Below are 20,546 nucleotides of genomic sequence, written 5' to 3'. Positions count from 1 at the left end.
CAGCAGTTCACTTGGGTACAATTGTGTGGTTTGGAGTAAGAGCAGCAGTGAGTCAAGGAACTGAAATCTGCTCCTAGCTCCAAAAATGCTTTATGATACTTGAACTCCGTGCATCTTGGTCTCGGCCTAAAATTAGCACCAACATCCTTCCCAGGCAGAGCTGAGGGGGAGGGGGCGGCTCTGCTTCCCTGTGGTCATCTCTTCGGGGCCTGAAGCAGGACCGCCGGCATGTGCATCCTGTGGAATCTCTAGGAGCCAAATCAAGCAAAGCCCGTGCCTCACCTCCCTCTCCCTATTTGAGGAAGGGTGAGTAGCGGACAGAGAACCTGAACAGGGTGGGGGAACCGTGGAGCCCACACCCACTCTCACAGCCTTGGTGCCCTCCTGCAGGCAGGGCCCAGACACTGGGGGAACTCGCGGCTTGGGGAGCATTCGTAGTAGTAGGACTCCTTGGATGTGAACGTCTTTCTGAATATGCTAAATAAACCAAGTCAGATAATGCAGTTTGTAAAGACGCTTTTCCCACGGCTTATATCTTCCAATTTGGGCGGAGGGCAGGAAAGGCATAATTCTTGGAACTCAAATAAGGAACAGAAATTCCTAATTTAGCCTGAGAAGCGAAGTCTTTGAAAAAATACTCTAGCAATAAAAACTGAAGTTGTAAAGTGATACCTCAAAGAAAGACGCTGGGACCCGTAGGATTGTGAGTTTCACAGATGTGCTTTGAAAGCACTTCTCAGGCCGGCGCCGCGGCTCACTAAGCTAATCCTCCGCCTTGCGGCGCCGGCACACCGGGTTCTAGTCCCGGTTGGGGCACCGATCCTGTCCCGGTTGCCCCTCTTCCAGGCCAGCTCTCTGCTGTGGCCAGGGAGTGCAGTGGAGGATGGCCCAAGTCCTTGGGCCCTGCACCCCATGGGAGACCAGGAGAAGCACCTGGCTCCTGCCATCGGATCAGCGCAGTGCGCAGGCCGCAGCGCGCCTACCGCGGCGGCCATTGGAGGGTGAACCAACAGCAAAAGGAAGACCTTTCTCTCTGTCTCTCTCTCACTGTCCACTCTGCCTGTCAAAAAAAAAAAAGAAAGCACTTCTCAGAGCAGTCTGTGGCGTCGTCCTCGGGTGACGCAGGCTGCCGGTCGCACGCTTCCATTACTGAGCTGCATGACCACAGGACTACATGCGTAGAACTTGGCACATCAGAACTGCTTGGCCATGAAGATGGCGCCAGATGGTGATGCGATTATCATAGAGGCCACTGCCATCCACCCGTCCTCTCAAAAACTCCCTCTGCAGACGCACACCTAACCTGACACAAAACAGCTATTTTGCAATGTGGTTTGGAAGTGTTTTATATCTGGCCTACTTTGAATTATTCTTTCATTCACTAAACAGCTGTTCCAGGATATTGCGCAATGGCTAAGCAATTACTATTAATAATGAGCTATAGTCCAACCCAGTCTCTTCACATCGCTCACACAATGAAGGGCAGCCTCTGAGCCAAACCTGCCCTTGAGACAGGGATGGCCTGGTGTTTGCATTAAATTCTGTGCTGCAGGAGGGATCCCTTCTGCAGTGGTTTCCCAGGCAAGTTACATGTAGAATTCAGACCAGCTTGCAGTCGGTGCTATGGCATAATGGGTAAAGCCACTGCCTCCAGTGCCAGCATCCCATATGAGCACCGGTTCGAGTCCTGACTGCTCGACTTCCGATCCGGCTCTCTGCTATGGCCTGAGAAAGCAGTAGAAGATGGCCCAAGTCCTTGGGCTCCTGCACCCGCATGGAAGACCTGGAAGAAGCTCCTGGCCCCTGACTTTGGATCAGCTTAGCTACGGCCATTGTGGCCATTTGTCAAGTGAACCAACAGATGGAAGACCTCTCTCTGCCTCTGTGCTGTAACTCTGCCTTTTGAATACATAAATAAATCTTGAAAAGAAAAAAAAAAAAAAACTTACCTAGAATGCAAGGAAGCTACTGCTACTTAGTGGTGACTTGATATCTGAAATTCATAATTTACATGTAAAAGAGGTCATACAATGTTGAGGAATGATAAACTATTTTTAAAAATGATATGTTTTTTTTAAGATTTATTTATTTATTTGAAAGGTAGAGTTCCAGAGAGGCAGAGGCAGAGACAGAGGTCTTCTAACCGCTGGTTCACTCCTCAAATGGCTACAATGGCTGTAGCTGCGCCGATTCAAAGCCAAGAGCTTCTTCCAGGTTTCCCACATGGGTGCAGGGACCCAAAGGCTTGGGCCACCTTCTGTTCTACTGCAGCATTCCCAGGCCATACATAGCAGGGAGCTGGATCAGAAGTAGAGCAGCCAGGACTCGAGCCAGCACCCACGCGGGACTCCAGCGCCACAGGCGGAGGCCTAACTTACTATGCCACGGTGTCGGCCCCCACGTTCTTCACTCTGATGGAAGAATGCTAACCTCCTCCCATTCTGTGACAGAGAGCCAGCTGGGACTCTGAGAGGAAGCTGCCATATCCTAGCATCAGTTTCCTTCTCTCCCTGACTAAAGCTAAGCCTCTTGAAGGTACAGACAGCCACATGCGGCTCTATTAACAAAATTCTGACCAAAGTTACTGAAAAGCGGATGCTAAGAGTGGCTGCACTTCACATCTCACCCCTCAGGTTCCACTCAGAATTACTAAGGTCTCTACCAACCAGAATCTAATAAAGTGGAATCAGTAAATTCATAAAGTAATGATCTTGCAATAAATAAATCTTAAAAAAGAAAAGCTAGAAATTCAGCAAGAGAAGGTCTATGAAGAATCATTTTGTAAACCTAAAAACAGAGCTGGCACTGTGGTGTAATGGGTTAAGCCACCGCCTGCAGTGCTGGCATCCCATATGGGCACTGGTTCTAGTCCTGGCTGCTCTGCTTCTGATCCAGCTCTCGGCTCATGTGCTGGGAAAGCAACATCAGGTGACCCAAATCCTTGGGCCCCTGCACCCATGTGGGAGACCCAGATGAAGTGCCTGGCTCCCGGCTTCAGCCTGGCCCAGCTCTGGTTGGTGTGACCATTTTGGGAGTGAACCAGCAGACGGCAGATCTCTCTCTGTCTTCCTCTGTCTCTAACTCTGCCTTTCAAATAAACAATAGAAATATTAAAAATAAAAAAACAGAAAACCTTAAAGTATCTCACGTGTGTTAGAAAATTAAACACATCTTTGTTCTTAAAGTAGTTCAAAACAAAAGAGGATGAAACCCTACTTACGTGGTAAAAGCCATCTATTGGATATTTTGGCTAACAGCTTGTTTTTAGGCTGATGCATGTTACTTAGTTTATAAATTATTAAAATAGGGTAACTCACTTGTTTTGCTTGAGTCAGGCTAGCCAGAAAGGCTGGCTACAAAATTTATGCAGAACTTTTTCTAATCCTTTGGTTCTCTCAAGAAAATAGTAGCTGGGGATTATATATATAGCAAAACCCTTTGAAATTGCACCCCCTCATCCTGTAAGAGATATTGCTAGATGTTTTTAAATTCTGTAAATTTGACCTAAAAAGTTTTTCAAAGTCCTGGGACAGCTGGCCTCCATGCCGGCTCTGGAGAATGAGGCACAGGCTCACGGCCAGGCCACCCACTGGCCTGGAGACGGCTCCCAGCAGCCTTGCAAATCCCCTGAAAAGACCCTCCTTCCTAAGGTCACGCTCCCCGTCTGAAAGCCCGCGGCCCTGTATGCAGAAGAATGACAGCTGTTCTCAGACAGCGGTGTCTGGTCCTAGGGTTCCAACCATGTACACAGGCAGCGTCCCCTGGAAACGGGCGCTCTCCCTGCGTCTTCCCTGAGCACACGCTAATGAATGCAATACCCTCACTGCTAGAGTCACTCCAGGGCTGCTGGCAGAAAAACTTCCTTCCAAATTTGTTTCCTGTATTAGAAAATGAGAAAATCATCCCACTGATATAAAAGCTGAATTAAGCAGGTTGGTCAGGAAATACAGAAGCAAGAATTCTCATGGCAACACCCTACTCGTCGTATAGCACCCCGGTGCAATCCCCATCCCAGCAGTCTGCCCTTTCTCCCCGGCTACATGACTGTAGTCTGCTGAGTTCTATTAACCACAAATCACGCCTCTGAAAAGGGAGGGGAGAATCAGACTCAGGGCGGTGTAGCAAGCACTTGCAGAAGGGTGACTTCTGGTCCCAAGTGAACCCAGAGGCTCTTAGATACACATAATGTACTAACACCATGGTACAGTTTAAAAGACACCAAAATAATCCTGTCTCCTGAGAAGAGAAAAGCTCGGAACATTTCCGGTTAGGTTGAAAGAATAAATGTTACACTTGGATATGACAATTGCTTTCCCATAAATAAATACATCGTAAAATAAAAAAAAAATCATATTTTAAAAAAACAAATGCTTGGTATTTTCACCATTTCACTGGTTTGGGATATGAACATCAGCCTCTGTTTTTAAAGAGGCAATAAATGGGGCCAATGCAGTGACGTAATGGGTTAAGCCCCTGACTGTGGCGCTGGTATCACATATGGGCGCTGGTTTGAGTCCCAGCTGCTCCACTTCCGATCTAGCTCCCTGCTAATAGCCTGGGAAAGCAGTAAAAGATGGCCCAAGTGCTTGGGCCCCTGCCCACAAGTGGGAGACTCAGAAGAAGCTCCTGGCTCCCGGCTTCAGATCAGCCCAGCTTCGGCTATTGCAGCCATTTGGGGAGTGAACCAGCCAATGGAAGACCTCTCTAAAACTTTGCTTTTCAAATAAATAAATAAATAAGTCTTTAAAAAAAGCAATAAAACAAACCAAAAACGAGGAAGAGAACTTTAAGTTTTCTCTATTCTGTCCTTGTCCCTGTCTCTTCTGTATCAGTAGTTATACCCCTAAAATAATTTAACTGATAGAAGACTTCAGGGAATGTTTTTATTGAGAGTAGAGAGATTCTTAAAGTCTGTGATTTAGAACACAAAGCAGCAGCAGAGGAAAGTGAAGAATGAAGGTGAAAGAAGGACTGGTGAGAGAATCTGCAGCAGTCTAGAAAGACAGACTAGTCTTGGAGTTTAGCCTCAGCTCAATTACATGCATGCAAATTTGCAAATTGGAAAAAAATTGCAAATTGGAAAAAAAGCAAAAACCACATCCCTCAAACATAAACCAATGAAACAATTAATCATTAAAATTTATCAAGAATCAAATTACAAACAGTCGCTATGATGTGGTAACCTCCTGTGTCCACAGATGCAGATGAATGAGCTGTCTTTGGGCTTGAATTTCATCCGGCTACTCAGCAAGAGGAGGACAGACGTGCGAGCCCTGCGGCCTTGCAGGTGCTCAGAGGCGCTGGGCTGGCGTGCTCAATGTGCTGCTGCTACCCGCTGCTCCTGTTCCAGTCCAGGGACACAGATCCTTAGGCTGTCCTGTCTCTTCTTACTCATCGCTAAGTCTGTATTCGGGGTGGCTCACAAGGATTACCGACTGCTGCAGGTTCTGCCTTGCATTGCAACCTTCTGCTTTCCCAAAGAGACGCCATGCCCGGGCCATTTTGCGAAGTTTAGCAAGATTGGGTTTATTCTATGGGCAGAAAGAGAAGCACTCCAGTTAGCAATAGGAAAATCCAGGCAGCATAAGTGCGTTTCAGAGCACGGCTATTTACATCTACTTAGATTTCTAATTTCTGGATTAAGGAAAGACGACAGACTTCCTTGGGATTAGCAGGACTACAAACTAGATCCTCATCTCTTCAGCAACGGGGGCAAAGCTTTTGCCCATTTCTTTTCCTTATCACGGGAATCCAGAGTTTTCAATAGAGTAAGATAACCTGGGCGAGTCAGAAAGCTTTACAAGCTGAAAACTCAAAGCAAGAAAAGATGTTGTAGCCCTTAGCAAGAAAGATAAGCACAGAAAATTTTGGAAATCAGCAGCATGGACATTACTGTTGTGCTTTCATGTTCTGTTTCATTTAAGATTGTAACAAGGACAGAGAAGGTCCTTAATCGAAACCACCCCGCGCCTTTATTGCATTATCCACATCACTGGGCTGCTGCGTAATCAGGGCCAAAGTGCAACCCGGAGGTCTCCAAAGCTTGCTTTCCTGCCTGCTGGTCCTCAAACCACAACCCTAGACTCCTTGGAGATGGCTGGTTACAGCCAAAGGTCACCATTTGTGCTCGCAAGAATATATTTTGCCAACAACCAATCTGCTGTGTTTCTATGAGCTAGCTCCAGGAAAAACCTCTGCATCTTATGAAACCTAGAGCCAGCAGGCAACACACGTTCAGGATGCATACGTCTGTACGTGTGTTCAGCTGGAACCCACAAAACCATCATGTGGATAATCTCACAGTGCAGTCTAAGCTCCATGTGGAATTTGAGCTGGAAGATGAAGTGGGTGGGGCTTTAAATGAAACTTCTGATGCATATAAAGACTCAGAGTTTGGAAAGGATTAAGACAGATCACACTGGGATAACAGGGGCTGCAAAAGTAAAGAGCAGACAAACCTTGCCGCCCTTGGTCTTGGCAGTTAGGAGTGTACCTGCTTTTCTTGCTCCAAGTGGTCCATGTCGGCTAATGGCAGCATAGAAGGTCTCCCATGAGCACACTGGAATGGCAGCTGGCAGCAGGACAGGGCTTCAATCAGGCGACGACTCTCCTCTAGGCTCAGTCCATCATTAAACTTAATGGCCCCTAAGTCAGAGAGAGAAACAGGCTATGGTGCACATGGTGGGAACCCAGTGCTGACCCTGGGGCAGAGCCAAACATTCGGAGAAGGGAACGTTTCTTAAGCTCCTGTAATGCTGCTTTAACTCTGCCTGAAGTTGGTGCTTGTGGCCACGCGTGTAACAAAGGCTTTGAAACTGCCCTTCTGTCTCCCAGCTTTTCCTTTTGGGCTTTTTTTTTTTTAAGATTTATTTATTTATTTGAAAGGCAGAGTTACAGAGAAGCAGAGGGAGAGGGAATGGGGAGAGGGAGGAGGAGAGAGGGGAGAGAAGACAGGGAGAGGGAGAGGGAGAGGGAGAGGGAGAGGGAGAGGGAGAGGGAGAGGGAGAGGGAGAGGGAGAGAAACTCTGGTTCACTCCTCAAATGGCTGCAATGGCCAGAGCTGGGGGGATCTGAAGCCAGGAGTCAGGAGCTTCTTCGGGTCTCCCACGTGGGTGCAGGGGCCTAAGCACTTGGCTCATCCTCCACAGCTTTCCCAGGCTGTAGCAGAGAGCTGGATTGGAAGTAGAGCAGCTGGGACTTGAACTGGAGCCCATGTTGGATGCCAGCACTGCAGGCGGTGGTGGCTTTATTCGCTATGCCACAGCGCCGCCCCTGGGGCTTTCTCTTTCTAATCTCTGTAGGAGACATTCCTTAACTTGTTAGGATCTTTCAGATTTTTTCTAAAAAAGGTAAGAGCAGTATTTTGCCAATTCCTGATGGGTTTGTGAAGTTGAGGTTATGGTCTGTGGATTATCTAATAGCAATCTCTGACTGTGTCCTTACAACAGTCATTTTTTAAAAAGATTTATTTTATTTATTTGAAAAGCAGAGTTATAGAGTAAAAAAGAAGGAGGAAGAGAACGAGATCTTCCATCTGCTGGTTCACTTCCCAATGACCACAACAGCCAGAGTTGATCCAGGCTGAAGCCAGGAGCCAAGAACTCCACCCTGTCTCCCACATGGGTGGCAGGGGCCCAAGGACTTGGGCCATCTTCCACTGCTTTCCCAGGTGCATTAACAGGGAGCTGGATGGGACCAGAGCAGCTAGGAGTTGGACTGGCACTCCGAGATGGAATGCTGGCATGCACCATGACCCTACATGACCCTACAACATTAATTTTATTGACTTCTTTTTTCTAATTTCCAAAATACTCTTCCTAATCTATACTCTCACATAGCTTGAACCTGCCTTTATGCATACATGATTTTACTCTGACAGCAAATACTTATTAAACATGTAACTGCATTAGGAACTTTGCAGGTAGTGAACAAGACAGAGAATGTCCGTTCTCACAGAGCACTCAGTCTAACAGGTGACAAACATTAAATAATTACATAATAGCTTAAATAACACATATAAGTATTATAAATTATAGGACCAAGCCCAATTTACAAGGTCAGGGAAGGCTTTCTTGGTAAAATGACATTAATCTAAGTCGTTAGGCTAAGAAAGATGCAGCCAATCCAAGAAGGAGCAGAAAGGCTCTTCAAGGCAGAGGGAACGCAAGTGAGACTTGCAGGGTTTAATGCACAGCAAGAATAAGACCAAAGCAGGGGCAGACACGTGGCCTGGACACAGTTAAAGCCCTGGTCTGCAGTGCTGGCATCCCAAAGGGGTGCCGGTTTGAGTCCCGGCTACTCCACTTCCGATCCAGCTCTCTGCTGTGGCCTGGCGAGCAGGGGAAGATGGCCCAGATCCTTGAGCTCCTGCACCCACGTGGGAGACCTGGAGGCTCCTGGCTTCAGATCAGCGCAGCTCCGGCCGTTGCGGCTGGTTGCAGAGTGAGCCATCGGATGGAGGACCTCTCTCTCTCTCTCTCTCTCTCTCTCTCTCTGCCTCTCCTTCTCTTTCTGTGTAACTCTGACTTTCAAATAAATAAATCTTAAAAAAAAAAAAAAAAAAAAAAAGACCAAAGGACTATGTCAAGTGCAAGCTGGAGCATTGTGTGAGGTGACACTGGAGAGTCAGGAAGGGGCCCCTGGAGGCCATGATGAACCAACGGGTGGTGGTTGACACATTTAAATTAGAACAACAGACTCAGAGGGATGCTTCAAAAAGATTCCTCTGGGTGTGGAGAAGAATGGCTTAGAGGGAAGCCAGATTGGATGTAGGGAACTGAATAAGAGACCATCAGTGGCAAGGATGAGGGAGGTGCCAGTGGAGACAGACAAAGGTGGAATAAAAGACAAGGATTTTAGGATGTTTGTAGGTGACAGACTTAGGACGGACCGTGGTTACCACGCGGGGGAAGACCAAGGAGAGGAGTGGAGGGGCTAAGAGGCAGGACTGTCAGTGGACTGGAGACCCCACCGTGGCCCCGTGACAGATGCTACAGGTTCTGTAGCTGTCATGATCCCTAAGTGAATTCCTCCAAATCTACTTTCTGTGTTTTATCACATCACCCTACTCAAGAGCCCTCGGATTCCAAGGCCTTCTCTATCAAATCTAAACGTTCTACTGTGGCCTTCTAGGCTCCTGCTCTTTCTTACCAGCCAAATTCCTGACTCTTTGCTGCTCCCCCAATAACTAGTTTGTCTCTGTCTCTGTGTGCGTGCACAGGCTTCTGCAGGTGAACCCCGATCCAAGCTATAAATCCATTTATAGTCAAATGTGTGTGCTGGTATTTTGCTTTGTAGAAGTGGTTTTTTCAGGCATCATGTACATGTGTATTCGGTTTCCTGGTCTAAACTGTACTTCCCATGAGGTAAGCCGTCGACGTCCCTTCTGCTTCTCCCACACCCACTGCTCCCGCCTGTGCTCATGGCGCAGAGCAGTCCATGGCCAGCATGTTGAGGGTCTCACCGTGGCAGGCCTGGGAGGCCAGCACCTTCTGCACCGTCAGCGGCAGCGTCCCCTGGATGCTTCCAGTGGTCTGGAGCAGCTGATGCAGGAACACATTCACAGGGAAAGGAACAATGGCGCCTGTTACGTGTGGTCCCTCTGCACGAAGCCTGTTACGTGTGGTCCCTCTGCACGAAGCCCCCAAGTAAGAGGAAAGCTTACCTCTACTTGTTCTCGAAGGAATTCCTATAAGCAAAAAGGAAAACAGGCATTCATATTCTATTTGTCCTTTGGTAATTTATAAAATATTCTACTCGTCTTCTTTTAAAGCTTTGTTTGTTTATTTATCTGAAAGGCAGAGTGACAGAGAAAGAGAGACGAGAGAAGAGAGAAGAGAGAGAGAGAGAGAGAGAGAGATCTCATCTGCTGTTCACTTCCCAAATGACCACAGCCAGGAGCCAGGAACTCCCTCTGGGTCTCCCACATGGGTGCCAAGTACCTGACCCCAAGCACTTGGGCCATATTCTGCTGCCTTCCCAGGCACATCAGTAGGAAGCTGGGCCAGAAGTGGAGCAGCTGGGACTTGGAACTGGTATTCCGATATGGGATGTTGGCATTGCAGCTGGAGGCTTACCCCACAAGGCTGGCCCCCTGGTTTTCATCTTTAAAATATGCTTCCCGTAGGAGGGGGTTCCAGCAACACAGCACTGAGGTGGAAATGCATGTGGTGTTGGGTAGTTTGAGTATGGACTACCAGGTGGACTGCGTAGACCGCTCCCTGGATGCAGAATAGTTAGTTACTGTGACTCCCTCCTGAGACATGAAGCAGCTCAGGAGGCTACATACCCGGGACAGGGGCCTTCAGGATTCAGCTGACTCAACACAGGAGGAACGTTTCTCATCAAGAGGCTGTCTATCTGTGTTTACAATCTAAGCCAAACCAGTGTAATATTACACATAAACTGGGAATAAATACACAAAAGTCATAACACAACTGTGTTCTCCCAAACATACTCGTGTAATTATCATAAACATAAGCCCACCAGCTTTTGGGGACAATTTCCTTCGAGTCAAAAACTCATTTTCGGAGATATTTTGTTGAGAAGTTTCTCTTCCCCTGTATATCTCTGTCCCTGGGGTGGCCCGTACAATATTATAGCCCTTGGGGCCGGCGCTGTGACTTAGCAGGTAAAGCTGCTGCCTGCAGTGCCTGCAACCCATGTAAGCACCAGTTCCAGTCCCGGCTGCTCCACTTTGGATCCAGCTCTCTGATATGGCCTGGAAAAGCAGAAGACAGCCCAAGTACTTGGGCCCCTGCACCCACATGGGAAACCCAGAAGAGGCTCCTGGCTCCTGGCTCCTGGCTTTGGATCAGTGTAGCTCTGGCCATTGTAGCCATTTGGAGAGTGAACCAGTGGATGGAAGACCTCTCTCTTTCTCTATCTCTGCCTCTCTGTAACTCTGCATTTCAAATAAAAATCTTTAGAAAAAAAAACAGTTACAGCACTATGGGTAGTAATTTTTTTTTAAAGATTTATTTATTAATCTGAAAGTCAGAGTTACACAGAAGAGAGGCACAGAGAGAAGTCCATCCGATGGTTTACTCCTCAGATGGCCACAATAGCTGGAGCTGCGCCGATCTGAAGCCAGGAGCCAGGAGCTTCTTCCAGGTCTCCCACGTGGGTACATGGACCCAAGGACTTGGGTCATCTACTGCTTTCCCAGGCCACAGCAGAGAGCTGGATCGGAAGTGGAGCAGCCAGACTCGAACCAGCGCCCATATGGGATGCCGGCACTTCAGACCAGGGCTTTAACCCGCTGCACCACAGCACCAGTCCCTAGGTAGTAACATTTGTAAAAGAACTTCAAAGAAGTTGTTTAACTTCTGGAAGCAAAAAAAAAAGTGTTTTGAGATATGGTACATTTAATGATTTCTTCATAAGAAAAAAATTCACAGGACTTTCTTACTCCTGGGAACGGCCACGAATAAAATCACTTCCCAAGATGACAGCAGGGTACGTTTTCTTTTTAAACCAGACTCGGAGCATTCCCTCCCCCCTCACACACACTCGGGTCTGCCAGGCTTGTTACCAAGAGTGAGGTGGTAGACACTGCATCACACATTTTTGAGGCTGGGTAACATGCGACAGGCGAACGTGAGCAGAGCGGCTCATAGCGCCTGGCGCTCTGAAAAAACGCTCACAGCGCAGGGACGGCACACCTAGCTTCTCTGCTCTTATCCCATGCTTGTATATTTGTACCCATGAAGTCCAGTGAGGGGAAGGAGATGGGTCTCCTTCTCGGTTCACTTTATATTTCAGCGGTTTAATCAACACTGGATAGTTTAAGCAATATTTAAAAGGCCCATGAGGCAGGCTAGAAAACAGAACTTTATGGAACCATGTATTAACCATCTTGCAACTGCCAGGATTCAAGTAGCTACCTCAAAACACCAAAACTGTTCCAACTTTTTTTTATAAAAAACTTTTATTTTATAAATATAAATTTCAAAAGTACAACTTTGGGGCCGGTGCTGTGGCTTAGTGAGTAAAGCCACCGCCTGCAGTGCCAGCATCCCATATGGGTGCCAGTTTGAGTTCTGGATGCTCCACTTAAAATTCAGCCCTCTCCTATGGCCTGGGAAAGCAGTAGAAGATGCCCCAAGTCCTTGGGCCCCTGCACTCACGTGGGAGACCTGGAAGAAGCTCCTGGCTCCTGGCTTCAGATCAGCACAGATCTGGCTGTTGCAGCCAACTGGGGAGTGAACCAGCAGATGGAAGACCCTTTCTCTCTCTCTCTCTCTCTCTCTCTCTCTGTGTGTGTGTAACTCTGACTTTCAAGTAAATAAATGAATCTTAAAAAAAAGGAGAAAGTACAACTTCTGGATTACAGTGGTTTTTTTTTTTTTTATAGAAAACTTTTATTTAATAAATACAAATTTCGAAAGTACAACTTTTGGATTTTAGCAGTCCAACTTCTTAGAATCAACAAAATCTGTCCTGATCAGCCTGACTTAATATAATCAAGATTTTCTGAAAACATAAGCTTTGTTTCAATTTGAAGTAAACTGCTTAACAGTAGTCTTTGAAGTCACTTCAGGAAAAGTTCTCATTATAATTTTCTGGTTAAATATTTAGGGATTGAATTGCAATAGAAGATCCTAACAGATTCTATCTTTTGGACTTAAGACAATTTGGAGCAGGAGACATAGAGAAAAGAGCTCTGCTGAAAGCAACCCAAAGGCTGTCAGATCAAAAGGCGCTTTCTGGAAGGGGTAGGCCCAAGGTAACTGAAAAGCTGGCACTGCTGACTGCCCTCAGCCTACACACATGCCCGTGTCTCTGCCATCCTGAACAACAGTCCTCCCTCCGCCTTGTGTCCTGCCCCACACTCCCCAGCCACCCTGACCTCCGGTGCTCACCCTCTTCATAGAGCCACATGCTTGAGCGGCTGATTCAGCCTCCTCCCCTCTCTCTGCACTCGCTTCCCACCCACTGCTGCTTCACTTCATTCCCAGGAAGTGATTTCTCCAGGGCGCCAATGTCCTCAGGGCCACAACCAACCTCTAAGCTTTACTTTATGGCCACTGTTGACCACTCCCTTCTTGATTAAAACTTCCATTGGTTTTGCCAACGCGACTTCTCCTGACCAAACATTTCCAATCTTGCTTGCAGTTCCTTCTTTTTAGCAGTCGCTTTCCAGACCTCTTCCAAAACAACACATCCCAGATGCTGGCATCCTGCGGGCTCTATGCCTTGCACTCTTCCTTCTTCACTCTCATATTCTCCCTGAACAATCACTTCCTCTAGGCCCTTCTGCGGCTTGTGACACATGAAAATATAATCCTAACTCTCCAACAGATGCATACAGCCCGGATCTCTTCTCCACATCTACTGACCCACTGGACATCTCCACCTGCAGGCATGCAATGCTTCTCAAGCTGGACTCCCGACCCAACTGCCACGCTGGATGTGCGCCTCTTCCTGCCTCCTTTCTCTGCCAATAGCACCACCATTCTTCTAAGCTGCCTAGGCTAGAGGCCCTAGAATCAGAGCGACATCGTTTTTCCCTCATTTTCTTTACTTTTTAAATTAAAAAAATATATTTTTTAAAGATTTTGTTTATTTACTTGAGAGGCAGAGTTACAGACAGAAGGAGAGACACAGAGAAAGTCTTCCATCTGCCGGAATGATCGTTCACTCCCCAAATGGCTGCAATAGCTGTAGCTGGGCCGATCTGAAGCCAGGAGCTTCTTCCGGCTCTCCCAAGCAAGTGCAGGGGCCCAAGGACTTGGGCCATCTTCCATGCTTTCCCAGGCCACAGCACAGAGCTGGATCAGAAGAGGGGCATCTGGGACATGAACTGGTGCCCACACGGGATGGGCACTACACAGACCACTACAGCACCGGGCCAGGCCCTCCAGACCTGACCTCCGCACTGTGTCTCGAAGCTGCTCCTCTTCTCCAGCCCCACCACTGTCGACCGAGTCACCTCCTCGTCCTCCGTTACGTCAACCAGGGCAACAGCCTCTCAACAGTTCTCCCTGCCACACATTTTTCCCGTATCAGTTTATCCCCCAATTTATCTACTAAATCTATCGTCTAGTTTTTCTTTTAGATATACTAAGTTAATTCAGATTCCTAGACAAATGGCAGACAAAATGGATGGGCATTTGCCCATGCTTCAAATAGAGAACTACAGGTAAAGGAACAGAAAGCATAATAAACAAAGGTCACCAATGAGAAAAGAACAGGCGGATTTGAAAAAGGACCAAATAAGACTTCCAGAAATAAAAAATGTGGTCACTGAAATAAAAGATTCAGTGGATAAGTTAAATATATTTATAAACAGCAGATGAAGACAGCCCTTTAATTCACTGGAAAATAAGCAAGGAAATTTCCCAGAATGTATCGCAGAATGATAGAATAATGGAAAATAGGAAAAAAGTTTGAGACAGGGAGAACAGAAAGAAAATCCAATAAACATCTTACAGGATTCCAGGAGACAAGAGAGAGAATGGGCAAGCAGCACTGTTTGAAGTGATAATGATTATACACTTTCCAAGTGGAAGAATGATGACACTAAAGAAGGAAATAAAAATAAATCCACACAAAGATACATCATGAGGAAATTGCATAATATCAGGGACAAAGAGAAAATCTTAAACTAAAAGTACCCAGAGGGCAAAAACAATCAGATTACCCACAAAGTAACAATAATTAGATTGACAATGAACCAAAGTTCATTGTGAGAAGTAGATGAATATTTTCAAAATGTTGGGGGTAATTGGCAATGTGGAATTCTATTTTTAGCTAGACAATGCAACAAATGTGAAGGCGCAGTAAAGGTATTTTTAAAGGCGGCTTATCATTCGTGGGCTTTAAAAAGATTTACTTTTGTAAAAAAAGAAAAGAAGCACAAGGAATAAGTAGGATGCAACAGGCAGCCATGAACAAAGACTCTGGTGAACATTTTAGCTAATCTAAATAAACACTGATTATACTATTAATGACTACTGAAGGATTAAAAAACACAGTGGAATTAAAATACGAGAGGCATGGCAGAGCAGGTTAAGCCACTGCCTGCAATGCCAGCATTCCATTTGGGCACCAGTTCAAGTCTGAGTTGCTCCACTTCCAATTCAGCTCCTTGCTAATGCCCCTAGGAATGCCCAAGTACTTGGGTCCCTGCCACCCACGTGGGAGACCCCGATAGAGTTCCAGGCTTCTGCCTTCAGCCTGGCCCAGCCCCAGCCATTGTGACCATTTGGGGAGTGAACCAGCAGATGGAAGCTCCCTCTCTTTCTCTGTAACTCTGCCTTGCAAATAAATCTTTAAAAATAAATAAATAAAATACTAGACAACAACAAGAGAAATGGGAGAGGAGTGATGGGACATTAAGATTGTAATTTTTTTGTATAGTTTAGGAAAAGGACAGTGAAACTAGTTACCTTTAAACTTTACTAACTACACATGCTAAAACTCAAGGTTAATATTTTAAAAGACAGAAGAAAGATTACATAGTTTCCAAACCATTATCAGAAAAAAAGAGTAAATAAGGAAGACTATTAGAATCAGGAAAGGGGGGAAGGCAATAAGGAAAATAAATTGTATTTGTTGTAAAAAAAAATAAAAGGGGGCTAGCTCTGTGGTGGCATCCCATTTGGGCACCAGTTCAAGTCCTGGCAGCTCCACTTCCGATCCAGCTCCCTGCTATGGCCTAGGAAAGCAGAAGAGGATGGCCCAAGTGCTTGGGCCCCTGCACCCACGTGGGAGACCCAGAAGAAGCTCCTGGCTCCTGATCAGCGCAGCTCTGGCCGTTGCGGCCAGTTCGTGAGTGAGTCAGTGAAGGGAAGACCTGTTTCTCTGCCTCTCCTCTCTCTGTATAACTCTTTCAAATAAATAAATGAATCTTAAAAAAAAAAAAGTCAAGAATTAAAGACAATGGTCATTCTAACACCTCAATGCTGCCTCCCAGTTTTTGAAACCTTTACCAAAATATCATATACAGCCTGTAGTCTAGGAGCTGGTACTGAGTGCCGTGGGCTATGCGCTGGCTGATACACCCGCATCCCACCCTGCAGGGCCTGGTACAGTCCCAAGCACTCTGCGATTCTGGTCCACCTCCCTGTCAATGTGCACTCTGGGAGGCGTCAGATGATGGCTCAAGGACTCGGACCTGTGCCATCATGTGGGAGACCCAGCTGGAGTTCCAGCTCCTGGCTCTGGTCTGGGCCAGCCCCAGCTGTTGTGGCCATCTGGGGAGTGAACCAGAGCACAGACTCATTCTTTCGTCATTCTACCTTTCAAGTAAATGAAAGTAAATAAATATCTTAAAAGTACAGTTTAACAGGGCCAGCGCTATGGCATAGTGGGTTAACCTGCTGCCTGTGCCGGTTTGAGTACCGCTGTTCCACTTCCAATCCAGCTTCCTCCTAATGTGCAGAGGAAGATGGCCCAAGTCTTTGGGCCCCTATACCCATGTGGGAGACCCAGAAGAAGCTTCTGGCTCCTGGCTTCAGCCTGGCCCAGCCCAGCTCAGCCCTGGTCACTGTGGCCATTTGGGAAATGAATCAGTGGGTGGAAGATCTCTCTGTAACTCTTTCAAATAAATAAATAAAATGCTTTAAAAAACACAGTTTAAAATATATCTTCCTCTCCTGTTTGAAATTCTCCATGAGTTTCCTGTAGGAAGAAATGCAAACTGCTTAGCAGACTGTGCTGAATTCCCTTATGATTTGGCCTTGCCAACTTCACTCGCCGCTGCCAGTCCCACCACTGCCCTGTAAACAAAGGGCCTGCTCCAAGTCTGTTCTGTCTGTTCCTCTGCCTACAGTGCCCTCCTCCCTGCTCTGTACTTGGCAGTTTCCCACCAGCCGGTGAGACTTTTCTTAAGAAAAAGCTTTTCTGTGACATTTTTCCTTGATCTACACCTCCCTGGGCACAGTAATCAGTCTGCGATTCTTTTTTTTTTTTTTTTTTTTTTTTAAGATTTATTTTACTTATTTGAAAGAGTTACAGAGAGAGGTAGAGACAGAGAGAGAGGTCTTCCATCTGCTGGTTCACTCCCCAGTGGCTGCAACGGTCGGAGCTGAGCCAATCTGAAGCCAGGAGCCAGGAGCTTCCTCCAGGTCTCCCACGTGGGTGCAGAGGCCCAAGGACTTGGGCCATCTTCTACTGCTTTTCCAGGCCATAGCAGAGAGCTGGATTGGAAGAGGAGCAGCTGGGACTAGAACCAGCGCCCATATGGGATGCCGGCACTGCAGGCCAGGGCTTTAACCTGCTGCTACAGCACCGGCTCCCAGTCTGTGATTCTAACACTCCTGAGCATGCTGCTAGTAGCCTATACTCGACTATACTGTAATTGTTTATTTTTGTATTTTTTTAAAGATTTATTTTTATTTATTTGAAAGTCAGAGTTACACAGAGAGAGGAGAGGCAGAGAGAGAGAGAGAGGTCTCCCATCCGATGGTTCACTCCCCAGATGGCCGCAACGGTTGGAGCTGTGCCAATCCGAAGCCAGGGGCCAGGAGCTTCCTCTGGGTCTCCCACTTGGGTGCAGGGGCCCAAGGTCTTGGGCCATCTTCTATTGCTTTCCCATGCCATAGCAGAGAGCTGGATCGGAAGAGGAGGAGCCAGAACTAGAACTGGCACCCATATGGGATGCCGGCACTTCAGGCCAGGGCGTTAACCCGCTGCGCCACAGCACCGGTCCCTATACTGTAATTATTTAAATGGTCTTCTTCCTCACCTGGAGCTGATGCCTAGCACTCAGCAGGTAAACACCATGAATGCTTGTTGAATAAAGGAGGAAGACAAAGAGTATCTAAACATAGCATAACGTTCCTATCACTCAGCAGTTCCCCCAACATCTTCAGCTACATGTTACCTCCACGATACTCTTGGTCACAGTAGATCTTCCTCTGCGAAGTTCATTGGCTTCTCTTTCCACAAAGCACAGTGGCACTTTTCCCACCAGGATCAGAGAATCGCTAGTGTCTGGAAATATAAATTCAAGGCCCAGATCTTCCAGACTCTTGTGGTAACACCTAGAGAGAGAAGCTGAAATGTGACAGCTTACTTCATTCACGCTAGAGGACTGATTCCAAGAACCTATTTCTCAAAAGCGAACATGAGCTTTAAAGGTCGCTTTCCTCACTTACACGTGTGTGTCCAGGGTTCTATGATAAAATCTTCTTTCTGAATGACAGTGGTCCCTCCTCACCTGCAGCTGTGTTTTCCTTAGTTCCGGTTACCGTGGTTCAACAGCAGTGCAAACATATTAAATGGAAAGTTGTAGAACTAGCCAATTCCTAAGTGTCAGGTTGTGTGCCGTGCTGTTGTGTGTGCTGCAATGTCGCAGCCTTGCTCTGTCCTGCCCGGGACATGAGCCGCCCCATTGTTCAGGGTGCCCGCACTGCTCAGTTGCTTCACACCCATCTCTGTTGTCACATCAACTGCCTACTGCAGTGCTGCGTTCAAGGAAAACTTATTTTACTTAATAGTGGCCCCAAAGGGCATGAGTGGTGAGGGAAAGGAGACACTAGAGCATAAAATACTGGGCAGATTCACTCCCGTACCATGTGCAAGACTACAGGGCTCACAGGGAAAGAGACAGGTTATGTAGGGTTCACTATCCATGGGGCCCTGAATGTATCTGCTGCAGGTAAGGGGGTATTACCTTGTATTAGCCTTCATTTTTTTTTCTGGTTTCCATAGAGAGAAACCATCTGTTTCTAAGTCTTGTTCCTAGGTTTTTATTTTTCACTGAGGAACTGCTAACTTCTCCCTGCAGCACTTGAATGGATTTGGCACAAAGAAAGGACTGAGAATGTTTTGAATCAGCATTAGAGCGGGGAGATAATTAAAGCCCCAGGAACTGTGAGGGCCTAATTAACAGGATGTAAATAAATGGATCTGTCTCTAATAGAAGTTATGCCCCAGAGAAGATGCATTGGCAGTAGTGTATTCCCAAACCGGAAGTGAACTGGGAGATGAGTCCTTCATTTTCAGTAACGAGTGGGAAAGCATCCTGCCTTGTGACCCGATACACGATCCCCCACCCCCACCCCCAGCCCCGGCATCGCGTGCTCACCTTCTTCCCAACAGGAGTACGGTAATGAAAACTAAGAATCTAGAACGCAGCGAGACGACGTAGAATGGAAGCAATTACTGCAGTAACTTTGCTTTCAGAAACAGCACAGCATAAATACTGACTGTTCCAAGAAATGGGAAGAGTGTTCTACCCAACTGCTGGAAAACATTACTAGGGAAACCTATGCCATACTCAACAGCTGGGACACAGTGCAAAGAGCAGCTTCTGGAGTCCAAAGACCTGCCTGTGAGCGCCTGCCCCAGCACTCACTGTGATGACCCTGGACCAGTCAGATCACCTGTCGTGGTCTCACTCACTGTGATGACCCTGGACCAGTCAGGTCACCTGTCGTGGTCTCAGGTTCCTCACTGAAACAGTGGAACAACAGCTGTGCTACACCTCAAGGAAGCATCGTGGGCACTTTGTACTTTGAGCATCACAGCCCCGCGGTGGAACTAACCGTAGGAGTCTCCTTTGTTCCTCCGTCACCGTTATCTCCAGGGGAGGAATTATGGTGGAAGACAGTAATTTTTTCCGACCAGACCCTTGTGGTTGTTGCTTCTCATAGGATTCTGCCGGAAGGAAGACGAATGGGTTAGGAGTAGGAAGGGAAGTCTAGACTCAAACAAAAATGGAATATGGTGAGGCGCAGTCATGATACAATTATTCTAGCGTTTGCCAGAGTGTTCAATGTTCAGTTTTAGATTTTGAATTTTCATTATTAAAGTCAGACTGGTAAATGTCCAGCCTGTCAACTCAGTTTATCAGTATTTTCCAAATAAGCCTTAACCCTTACATGGAAATGAGCAATGCGATGTTCCCGTGGTTCAGTAACAGAAGCGAATAATGCAGATTAATGGGGAAATGACACGGGTTCACCGCACACTGCGATGGCTCACGAAGGCTTCCCCGCCCCTTCAGAAAAGGCTCCCAGGTTTTGAGGAGAGCTGGCATTATCTGCAAAGGGCACAGGGCCTGCATCAAGTCAGTTTTTCTATCACTGCTTCCATTACAACTTTCCCAGTTCTTAGGCTTTCACTTTATAAGGAGAAATGAAAACGGTAGCAGTAGCACTGCCCGTGAAGTAGCTCCTAATTCTGACATTCAAGGGTTTCATTATTTGACCTCAGGAGGTTTCCTGGGATGTTGTATCACTCGAACAAACTGCTTCAGGATGAAAAGACTGAACAGCAACACTTAAAAAGCATGTATTACATCTGGAAAGTTACACAGAAAAGCAGTGACACTGTTGCTGCTGGAGAGAGAAGCCAAGTGGGCTGGGGACCCTGCAGACTTCAACACGCTCCCTTCTATGCCATTCAGAGGTGGAGCAATTTGATTACACCGCCTGACCCGGAGCAGATTAAATCTTAAAGTAAGAACGGTGGATGTACAGAGCTGCGGGGGTCTCATGTACCCGAGGGTGCGGCCGATGTCATATAAAGTAGCCCCGTCCTTAGGCACCACCAGGTTAATAATAAATAGAAAGCAAATAAGGCTTTGGTATGTA

The 20,546-nt window shown here is 46.9% G+C and overlaps 1 protein-coding gene across 4 annotated transcripts in view; it reads right to left on the bottom strand.

The window, feature by feature from the left end:
* Positions 1-4,864: 4,864 nt before the first annotated feature.
* Positions 4,865-20,546, bottom strand: part of MLH3 (mutL homolog 3) — a 36,346-nt gene continuing 20,664 nt past the window's right edge. For all 4 annotated transcript variants that reach the window (XM_062181519.1, XM_062181520.1, XM_062181521.1 and 1 more), the window contains 6 exons: positions 19,497-19,608; positions 17,831-17,990; positions 9,665-9,688; positions 9,464-9,542; positions 6,494-6,645; positions 4,865-5,531 (listed from right to left, as the gene is read on the bottom strand). In XM_062181519.1, coding sequence (XP_062037503.1) covers positions 5,388-5,531; positions 6,494-6,645; positions 9,464-9,542; positions 9,665-9,688; positions 17,831-17,990; positions 19,497-19,608 — 671 coding nt within the window. In that variant the 3' untranslated portion in view covers positions 4,865-5,387. The remainder of the gene's footprint in view (positions 5,532-6,493; positions 6,646-9,463; positions 9,543-9,664; positions 9,689-17,830; positions 17,991-19,496; positions 19,609-20,546) is intronic.

The sequence above is a fragment of the Lepus europaeus genome, chromosome 22 (genome assembly GCF_033115175.1).
Source record: "Lepus europaeus isolate LE1 chromosome 22, mLepTim1.pri, whole genome shotgun sequence".
Lineage (NCBI taxonomy): Eukaryota > Metazoa > Chordata > Mammalia > Lagomorpha > Leporidae > Lepus > Lepus europaeus.
This window is presented reverse-complemented; position numbering and strand designations above follow the sequence as displayed.